This window comes from Physella acuta, unplaced genomic scaffold (assembly GCF_028476545.2).
Source record: "Physella acuta isolate Inbredline_101_S28 unplaced genomic scaffold, ASM2847654v3 ptg000090l, whole genome shotgun sequence".
Lineage (NCBI taxonomy): Eukaryota > Metazoa > Mollusca > Gastropoda > Physidae > Physella > Physella acuta.
The window spans coordinates 1,566,310-1,577,459 of NW_026731610.1; the positions used below are offsets into that span (position 1 = coordinate 1,566,310).

Below are 11,150 nucleotides of genomic sequence, written 5' to 3' on the forward strand. Positions count from 1 at the left end.
GACAGAACTACAAACCAAATGACACCACTTCAAGACTTCAGAACAACCCAGCTACAACTACCAACGAAGATCAACCACTACTCACTAAAGATTGTTCAAATGCAAGAATCGGCATAAGAATACAAAGACGCGAAACGACAATGTACTGTTTAGTGATGTTATGTACTTTATAGGAAATGTAAGACCAAAGTACATCTAGTAATAGAAAAGTTGAAGTAACGATTGTACGTGGTAGATAGTTGACAACAGTCCGAAACACGGAATTCAAAACGCAATTAAGCAAATTGATCAATGAACAAAGCATTGAGATGGATAGCACATTGAATTTATATGGGGACGCTAATCTATCGTTCACGGTGATTAAGTCCAACAATAATTGCTCATAGCAGATTTTGTCGCCCTATAACGACTAAGAGTGAAAAAAGCGCAAAGATTGCTAACTATTGAAGTGAAACTTATCAGCGAATAAAACCATATAAAAGGAACTCGTAGATGTCATTTGATCATGGAGCTGTAGAATTATCAATTATAGATTTCACTAGACTACCCGTCATCCGTTGGATAACTGTAGGTTTCGGGGGTCATCCATCAAAAAGCATCACGTCTGTCACTCAGAGGCGTAGCGACCCTTCCCGGCGCCCGGGGACAAACTTTCCGATTTGAACCCCCCCCCCCCCCCCGCAAGATTTCGATTTGCAACCCCCCACCCCTCCCCTCAAACTTTTGATGTGCATCCCCCCCCCCCTCAAGATTTCGATTTGCACCCCCCCCCCACCTCAAACTTTCGATTTGCACCCCGTCAACCCTTCAATTTATTTTTCCTACCCATTTTAGCCCCCCCTAAGGTCGGCGTCCGGGGACATATGTATCCTCCCCCCCCCGCCCCGCCCCCCCCCCCTCCCCCCCCTATGCTACTGCAGTGTCACTTATCGTCACAAAAAACAGACCCCACATTCAAAGATATGTTTTTTTATCTTTTAAAAAACACCGAAAACACCGATTTCGAACTATCCCTTCATATACTGACGTCACAGGTGACCTACTCAACTCTACTTCACCTGCCCAAGGTCCCGTCAAGTCTGAGACAACATGTTTTTATCGTTTAAAAAACGATTCCAGCCGAGCATGTCTCTGACCACACTACCCCTTAATATGCTTAAGACAAAGAAACAGATGAACTCTACTTCTCCTGCCCTGTATCCCGCCAAGTACAGATAGGTAACAGAACACTGTTGTAAAAAAAAAAACTGTCAACTATTACTATAGTCAATGTTCTAAACTTTGATAATAAATGTGGTTAATCTACCTATGAATATATCATTAAATTAATTAACGGCTTTAAATTAGTTAGTAATTAACAGTGTGTTCAAGAAAGAACAATATTTACCACCCAAAATCTTATTTTACAACTCTACACATAATGCAGATTCTCCCCAATAACAAATAAAAAAAAGAGTTATTAAACGCCACTATTCAGTCAAAATTAAGCCATTGTTCTAAAACTTTAAAAAAAAATGTGGTTAATCTACCTATGAATAAATCAATAAATTAATTAACGTCTTTAAATAAGTGTGTAATTAACAGTCTGTCTGCAATAAAAAAAATTGTTCTCTACCTACGTACTATTTTACAGCCCCCCCCCCCCCCATATAAAGCAGTTTACTTACAGTATGAAATCAGACAAACAAATAAATATTCAAACATGTAAACAAACTTGAGTTTTAGTAGTATACTAGACTACCCGTTATCTAGTTAGATAACTGTGGTTTTTTTTTAATTAGTTAGTAATTAACAGTGTGTTCAAGAAAGAACAATATTTACCACCCAAAATCCTATTTTACAGCTCTACACATAATGCAGATTCTCCCCAATAACAAATCAAAAAAACAAACAAACAAAAAAATGAGTTATCAATCGTCACTATTCAGTCAAAATTAAGATATTTGTTCTAAAACTTAAAAAAAAATGTGGTTAATCTATCTATGAATAAATCAATAAATTAATTGACGTCTTTAAATAAATGTGTGATTAACAGTCTGTCTGCAATAAAAAATTGTTCTCTACATACATATTATTTTACAGCCCCCCATATAGAGCAGTTTCCTTACAGTATGAAATCAGACAAACAAATAAATATTCAAACATGTAAACAAAGTTGAGTTTTAGTAGTATATAGATAGATAGATAGATGGTGGCATACAATTAATCGACAGAAAATTTATTGCGACGGAATAGAGACAACATAACATATTGGACGATAATCGACGGGTTCCTTGCGATTTTTGACGGCAGCCGAACACAATTGGTAACCTCAGTTCAAAGAGGGAATAAACGAAAAATGACAACAAACAAGTAAGTAACATCACCCGACGCAAATCAACAATCCTTGACGTCCTGTTCTAGTATATGTAAATGACTGCGAATGAAAGTATTGGTCAGAAATAAATATTATTGTAAAAAATATCAGTTAACGAAAATAGTAATACATAAGCAAACAAGGTGACAAACTAGCTTACGCTAAAAAATCACGTCTGTCACTCAGAGGCGTAGCGACCCTTCCCGGCAGGATGCGATTTGGCGCCCTGGTCTTTCCCGTGAGCACTATGGTGACTACGTTCGGTCTAAACAGTGTGATAGACAATAGATAGGATGGGGCGTTACAAACGCTTACTAAATTGAATCAGGCGTGTCCTCTGGCGCCCTGGTAGGGTGCGATTAGGCTGCAAATACAAATGTCTTTTTCGGCCTCAAAGGCTCACATGGGCCGCTGAGGGCCATGTAATACGTTTTATTTTATTAATCAGAATAATTAACCAAGGTTAGATTATTAACTGGGATGTTTCCTTTATGTCCATAAAAAAATCCAGTTTCGTCAATTTGCGAATGATGCAATTAGCATATATTTTTAGATAAACCAATCAGAAATTTAGATCGAGCATCTTATATCTAAGAATAGACCATTAGTAACGCTAACATATTGCATCGGTCACACTGATTTTTAAAACACGTCAAATAATTTTTACGTGTTAAATAACGAATCGTATTCATGTGTGTCACTTCAGCGAATGACGCAATCTGCACCATCGTTAACAGGATGCTATGTGGCACGATGGCGCCTGTTAGTTTTAAAGGAGCCAGGTGTGGTACGCCGCGCCTATGTTGTAGTGTAATCCGGAGGGGGGGGGGGACTCCTGAGGGCGCCCATCTACGTCTCTGACACATGGGCGGTCACCGAAATGTGTTCTACCATATTATTTCGGTAATTGATTAATGTACACTCAAGGTTTTCATGCCCGTGTCCCGATATTTATGATCCAAGAGCAGGCATTTTTTACATTTAAATAACTCACTTTTAGAAAACAAGGTCATGAGTCTAATAATATAGGATTGGTAACGCATGGATGAAACCCTTCTTATATATTTCTTCGGACTTTCTTCTATTCCCGCGGCAACACGCGGGGACCGGTACGCTAGTTTTATATAAATCTTTGTTTGTTTAGCTATGGAATATGCTAATTTGGAAATGCTCGATCTAGGGCCTATTTGCGTAACTTAAGATTCATACGGGGATTCTATACCGCTAATTTTGCAAAAATAGAATTAACGTAAATTCTACTTCTAGATTTAACGTAAATTCTAGATCTAGCTCTATCTAGATGTACTAAACTATTTCACGCCCTAATATTTTACTTTATATAAATCTTTGTTTGTTTAGCTATGGAATATGCTAATTTAGGATAATATTAAATTTGAAATGCTCGATCTAGGGCCAATTTGCGTAGCTTAAGTTTCATACAAGGATTCTATACCGCTAAATTTGCTAATAATTGTAATTTTCCAGGTAGGTGAGTTGATAGTGTAATCGCTAACCGTGTGTGTGGTACGGGTCTTGTAGATGTGAATGATAAAGTTGTCTATCGGGACTTGGCAGGACATGGGGCAGGTGAAGTAGAGTTCACCTGTTTCTGTGTTCTTGGCATATGAAGGGATAGTGTGGTCAGAGCCATGTCAGCCGAAATAAATGTTTTTAAAAGACAAAAATGTCTGAGGTGTGACGTCTTTTTGAATGTGGGGTCTGGTTATTTTGTGAGGATAAGTTACAGAGGTGATGTTTTTTATGGATGACCCCCGAAACCCACAGTTATCCAAGGGATGACGGGAAGTCTAGTACTCAATTATTGTAAATGAATTTTTTTTTTTAAATATGAACCGAAACAAAAAATACTGAAATAAAATAAATATTTTTATTCGATTTTTTTAATTAACAAAAACTGAAATCATCATTTATAAACAGAGGTAAGGACATGTTTACAAGCTTTTATTTGACTTGATTCCTCGTGCTTTTTCTGTCATGTCTGGGTCAGGGTTTCTTTCAGGCATCATTATATAGAAAACATACTTTTACCAGTGTCCGGATGGGGGGGGGGGGTCCAAAATGAAACAACTGCAGCTTAAGTCTTTCTTTTCTTCAAATTGATAATTTTTATGCTGTTTTAAAAAAATGAAATGTTTATTCATAAAATTGTTATGTGTGGTAGTTAATATCTAAATTCTATAGCCTATATGAATATGTGAAGAAAATTATTTTGTACTCTTTTTAAACACATTGCATGTAGAGAGGTGTCTGAGGTTTGGCATAAAATTAATATTGAGAAGGAGTGCAGAATGATAAAAATCTATAGGCCTATACAACACGTTACAAATACATTTAATTGAATTGAATAAAAAAACATTCATCTAGCAAAAGTAAGAAAGTGACCATAAGCCGTAGAAATGATTGGATCAACTTGACACATGAACAGGGGCGGAACTACAGTGCCGCCAGACCCCGCAATGCGGGGGGGGGGGGGGCCCGGGCCGTTTAGGGGCCCACAGCCGACCAAAATCAATTTTTTACAGTTAAAAAAAAAGTAATATTCTTGCATTTTGGACTTAATGGTTGTTTTGTAAAAAGAATATTGTAGCTGCGGTTGGATTATCTTTATTCTATAGACACCAGCCCCAGTCCTCTTTCTCCTACAATAAAACACACGCTGTTGTCGGCAAAATTCTTTGAAAATAAATCCAACGCGTGAAAGACAGGCAAACGTTCAAACCACTTCCATGACTTATTTCCCTTTTTTAAATAATCAAATATGTGTGCACTTAAGCACCTTTTAATAGATTTGCACTAAACAAATTAAAAAGCAATTTTTTCTCTTCATTATTATTTTTTTAAAAATGCATAATAAAGAATGACAATGCATTAAAAGGAAATGTATTTAAAACTAATAATATAAATACAAAAAAAACATAAAAATAAACATAACGCGAGAAACCATTACACACACACAACTTTCATACTTAATATTATTTTTACCGACTAACAGACAGGAGGCATTGCAGCAAATATGCATTAAAACAGAGATTTTCAATAGCACTCACACAAATGACGTATTGTTGAAACTTGTTTTAATTTAAAAAAAAAAAAGAGGTATTTCTAAATGTTTTTTTCTGAAACTCGAACAAGCCCGAAACGAGTATTCTATGTTGGTATTTTCGTATTTTGTTTATATATATATATATATATATATATATATGGGGCCCAAAAAATTTCTTTGCGGGGTGGCCCTTTTTTTCTAGTTCCGCCACTGCACATGAAGTTAGTTCCATAAGACATATAAATGATGGGAGGAAGGAGGAGGGTTACCATTTAAATTTCAATCTCAATTCAAATTACAAAAAATTCAATAATATCTGCATTAGTGATGACAATACATACATTTCAAGGACAAACATTAGGGAAAAAATATATTTTTGGGGCAGTAAGTTTTTACATACGGTCTGTATGAGTTATACATTGCAGACAGTAGAGTTTGATCATATGATTTAAGATTCTATACCTCTCAATATAATGATTAAGGACAGTTTGCAAAAGATGAAAAAGTGTTTATAAAAAAAGATTGTCTGCTCAGAAGTTTTGATGTCACTGTAGGCCTACCTGTTGGCCAGATGGCACTGTGGCTGCCAGCCTGATGTCATTGTACTTGTCTAGTGCAGGTTGTTTTACCTGTCAACCTGATATTCTGTCATGTTGCTGTATGTCTGACTGAGCTGTTTGTGAATAGTGTAAATGTGTAAAGTTAAGAATGAGAATTGTGTAACAGTAGGGCCTACATATATTGTAAACATCTAGTAAATGTAAATGAATTGAACTTTGTGTTTTATTTTAGTTAGCTTCTGTTATCTATATATATAATTCTCTTCTGGGGGACGCTAGAAAACAAGCTGCAAACGCGCTCCCTACCACCCCCACCCCTACATGGTCTGGTGGGCTGTGGTTCACTCTAAATGTTAACAAACAGATCCGGGTTTAGGGGCAGAAAATTTAGTTTGAAACGATTTTAAATGTAGTGGGGGGGGGGGGGGGACTAAGTGGAGCTTACTTTAACGGAGGGGGGGGGGGGGGGGAAGGAGGGGGGAGGGTTATCGTCCTTAACGAGCTACTTATAGTGTTTAAAAGAAATATTTTCAGTGGCAGCGTTGGTAGTGTCGAATTCACAAATTATGAATTACTAAAAAGTAGAAAAAAACAACTAAATAGCGGCGTATGTTATGCTGCGGGTCGGCTCATTGTTAATAATGTAAACAAAACCATGCGGGTCTAAAAATAAAACCCTGGGTTTCTAAAAGTTATAGCTTACTTCTCCTATCATACACATTTACAGATAACACCCATAAAAAGTAGGCTACATAGAGAAAAAATGGTACACATGTAGCTGACATAATAGAATATAATTTCCTTTTACAGTCAGAATACAATTTCTTTTTAGAGTATGTATAATAATTGACAAGGCATACTCTTTGACAAAAGAACCTTTTTCATAATACCAATATTAAAATTAATACACTATGGACCACTGTTTGGATGACTACTAGTTAAAGTTATGTGAAATAAAAAAATTAAAACAAGATATTCAATAATAATTTGCTCTAGAATTATTTATGTTAAAAATGACATTAAATTAAATTGGTTTTTAGTCATGATGAACTTCCTGGTTTACCTCTAGAATGAATTTTTATGAGTATTTAAATTAGATATTTGACAAAACATTTTGTGATTAACATCACATTCATGTGGCATATCTCCTGAATGAAATCTTGTATACATACATATGGCTTACAAAATGTAAAAACACATATATCATAACAAATTATTATTCAACTTTTTGTGACAAATATAACATTTATGTGGCTTCACTCTTTAATGAATTTTTTTTTTTGTAAAAATAAATAAGAAATTATTTGAGAAAACCTTGGATGTCAAACATTACATTCTTGTAGCCTTTCTCCTGAATGAACCTTTTTATGTGTTTTTAATGTAGAACTTTGAGAAAACCTTTTATGACAAACATCACATTCATGTGGCCTTTCTCCAGAATGAACCTTTTTATGTGTTTTCAAAGTAGAATTTTGAGAAAAAATTTTATGACAAACATCACATTCATATGGCTTATCTCCTGAATGAACATTTTTATGTGCTTTCAAAGTAGAATTTTGAGAAAACTTTTTATGACAAACATCACATTCATATGGCTTTACTCCTGTATGAATTTTTTTGTGATCACTTAAACCAGAACATTGAGTAAACCTTTTATGACAAACATCACATTCATATGGCTTATCTCCTGAATGAACATTTTTGTGTTGTAATAAATGTATCTTCTGACCAAACTTTTTATGACAAACATTACATTCCTATGGCTTATATCCTGAATGAAGATTTTTGTGTCGTAATAAATTTTTCTTCTGACCAAACTTTTTATGACAAACATCACATTCATGTGGCTTAACTCCTGAATGAACATTTTTGTGTTGTAATAAATGTATCTTCTGACCAAACTTTTTATGACAAACATCACATTCATATGGCTTATATCCTGAATGAAGATTTTTGTGTCGTAATAAATTTTGCTTCTGACCAAACTTTTTATGACAAACATCACATTCATGTGGCTTAACTCCTGAATGAACATTTTTGTGTTGTAATAAATGTATCTTCTGACCAAACTTTTTATGACAAACATCACATTCATATGGCTTATCTCCAGAATGAACCTTTTTATGTTTTGTCAAAGTAGAATTTTGAGAAAACTTTTTATGACAAACATCACATTCATATGGCTTATCTCCTGAATGAACATTTTTATGTTGTAATAAATTTTTATTCCGACTAAACTTTTTATGACAAACATCACATTCATGTGGCTTATCTCCTGAATGCATTTTCAGATGTGTATATAATTTACATTGATGAGAGAACCTTTTATTACAAACATTACTTGTGTATTGCTTATCTCTTGAGTGCTCTTTTTTATTTTGACTGAAATTACAACTTTGAGAAAGATTCTCATGGCCACCATCATATTCAACTTGCTCATTTCCTTCTTGACCTGTTTTATGTTTTTTTGAGTTAGAACTTTGATAAAGCCCTTTGTGTTTTTGACTAGAAACAATCTGATATCTTTTGTCTCTAGAAAACTGGAGATTTTCTTCAACTTGAAGTTCGAGCCCTTTTTGTTGTTTATCCTCAAAAAATAAATGTCCTGTCAATAAATCTGGCTTTAAATCCTTACTACTTGATATAGTTGTGACTTCTAATTTGTTATCTTCAGATGTCGATAATGTTGATACAGCAGGCTTTTTATTTTTATCTTTACAAATTAAAAACTCAGTTGTAACATCAGGTTTAACATCTTGCAAGTTTATAAATGTTTTGTTGGGTGTAAATTTATCAAAAGATGAAAAAATTGAAAATTCTGTTTCTGTGCCTTTAGAAGATGAAAATTCTGTTGTAGTATAGGGTTTAACATCTTGAGAAGCTGAGAATGTCATGTTGGGTTTTGCATCAACAATAGATGAAAATGTTGTTAATTCTGTTTTTATGTCTTGAGAAGATGAAAATATTGTTGATAGATCTGGTTTCAAATCTTCAGAGTTTAAAAATTCTGTTAATTTGTGTGACTGTTCATCTACAATAGATAACATTGCAGCTAAATGCTCTGTTTCCTCTTCCATTCTTGAGTGCTTTTTATAAATCAGCTGATGATTAAAAATCTTATAAATGTTAAATTGAAAAGTGATTATTAAGTCAGAAAAAAGTATTATTATTAAAATGGCAAAATTAATGGCAGAAGGTCTGTTAATCTTTTCACTCAGCCTGATGGGATCTAAAAACAGATTGCCTGTAATGCCAAGGCTATCATTGGATTAGGACTGTATATTAATATTCTTAAAATATTTTTAACCCAGGCCCAAACCTAATTTCACTTACCTGTTTCTAGCTTTGCCTTTTACTTTTGTATTGTTTGAGATAATCAAACGACATTTGATATCAAGGCTCAGTATCAAACAACAATTCAGTAAGATTCTGAAATTCTTTTTTTTTTTACAAAGTATGAACATAACAATGTTTATAAGACAAACACAGCCGTCTGGTGTGATCTAAAAATAGATTGCCAGTAATGCCAAGGCTATCAATAGAATAGGACTGCATATTAATATTCTTTTAAATATTCTTAAAAAACACAAATTTGTAATCCAGTACTGCTTATTTTGGCTAACTATTGAGGAATTACCAAGTGTGCTTAGATCCTCTCACATCCAGTTGAGGTTATATAGATCTAGATCTATATATTGTCACCTGGTTGGCAGGAAATGAGAACAGTGTTTGTCTTTGAAAGAATGAAATAAGATATTGCATTTTTCTTCGAACATAAGACTTAATTGCTAATTGGCAGATGAAAAAAAAAATGACATATTTTATATGTCAAAATATACTTATTTATGTTAATTCAGCTAAAATTCTTAATATTTGTATTGAAAAATAAATTAATACTATTTTCTTAGACTATTTCTAGTTTCTAGCCTTGTTGACCTTTTAAAGCCATTAACCCTCAACTCAAACCTTGACCCTAAACTTTACTGATGTTTTTTTTTTTTAATTAGTAGTAAAAATGTGCTTAATCTTACCCAAATAATAAATAAGTAGGCTAATAAAAATGTTAAAATTAATTTTTATTACTGCTGTAAATTTAGATAAACAGTAAGATGCCACGAAAATGAATCAAAGCGTTGAATCGAACTGCCTACTGGTAGAGTTATCAAAATACACATGACATTGCTAACCCTGTCCTTAACCCAAACCCCAACCCTAGAAACTAGTTAGTCTAAGTTAGTCGTTAGTCCTACCGTACGCATACGCCTAACATTTTTAATAAAACTAGATCTAGATCTAGCCGAGATTCCAGTGAGGTAAAACCTTAGTTTAGTGTCGGTTATTATTCCGGAATCGTATAGCAGTAAAAAACAGTAAAACAATGCCAAAGTCTGTCACACACTTCCGGAATTCACCGGAAGTACTGTAAACCATACTTTATTTGGCGTCATCTTTTATTTTTATACAGAATGTTTAAAATTTGGATAGATTTATTTTTGTAATCATTTTTACATTTTGTAATCATTTTTACTATTTTCGTAATCTAGATTTTTTTACTTGGCCTAGCAGCTAGATATCTATCTAGATCTAATTAATTATGAATTAATGGTCGAAATCCGCTGCAAGCCAAAAACATTAAATATTACATTTGACTTCATATTCATTATTTATATTAATATATGTTGTTTTTTTTTTTTTAGATCTACTATTTTAAATCTACTATTATATTTATTCTTGTTTCCTTTTGTCGATTAAACTTAAAAAATTAAAACATTAATTTACTACAATCGACTTTCAATTTATTTATATTTCAATGGTCAAATAAACCATGGTTTACCGTAACTCTAGTTACCGAAACTCAACAAACATTACCCGATAATTTCCGACGCTAAACTAAGGTTTTACCTACAATGATACTAGTACTACTTAAGTACTAGATCTAGATCTACATCTAACAACGCAACACACCTATTTTATGGATGAGTCTTTGGTATTACATTCCAAACATGTTTTAATGAAATAAAGTAATGTCTAAGGCATTAAAATGTTGCCTTAAACAAGTTTAGGTGTTAATTACGAAAATAATAATTAATTAAAAAATATAATTTAACCAAATTTATCTCCAATTTTTCCTTGACTAATATTTTGTTTTAAGTGTATCAACATATTTTCA

At 33.5% G+C, this 11,150-nt stretch overlaps 1 protein-coding gene and 1 long non-coding RNA gene across 3 annotated transcripts; both read right to left on the reverse strand.

Moving 5' to 3' along the window:
• Nucleotides 1–4,225: 4,225 nt before the first annotated feature.
• On the reverse strand, nt 4,226–6,387 carry LOC131928051 (uncharacterized). Its single transcript, XR_009383728.1, has 2 exons — nt 5,981–6,387; nt 4,226–4,488 (listed from the first exon to the last, which is right to left on the reverse strand). It is a non-coding gene; the product is annotated as an uncharacterized LOC131928051 (long non-coding RNA).
• An 83-nt stretch (nt 6,388–6,470) lies between these two features.
• LOC131928481 (zinc finger protein 501) lies at nt 6,471–10,565 on the reverse strand. Of its 2 annotated transcripts, none has more exons than XM_059284547.1 (3): nt 10,231–10,565; nt 9,314–9,713; nt 6,471–9,081 (listed from the first exon to the last, which is right to left on the reverse strand). In XM_059284547.1, exon 3 carries the CDS (start codon nt 9,055–9,057, stop codon nt 7,738–7,740), a length of 1,320 nt encoding a protein of 439 aa, XP_059140530.1. In that variant the 5' UTR covers nt 9,058–9,081; nt 9,314–9,713; nt 10,231–10,565; the 3' UTR covers nt 6,471–7,737. The 2 variants fall into 2 exon arrangements, with proteins under 2 accessions (XP_059140530.1, XP_059140538.1); XM_059284555.1 differs by lacking the exon at nt 10,231–10,565 and having other exon boundaries at nt 9,314–9,417; nt 9,618–9,652.
• Between the last annotated feature and the right edge of the window lie 585 nt (nt 10,566–11,150).

Bases quoted from the DNA above. Each gene is read 5' to 3' on its own strand.
- LOC131928481 (XM_059284547.1), bottom strand. From the start codon at position 9,057: ATGGAAGAGGAAACAGAGCATTTAGCTGCAATGTTATCTATTGTAGAT.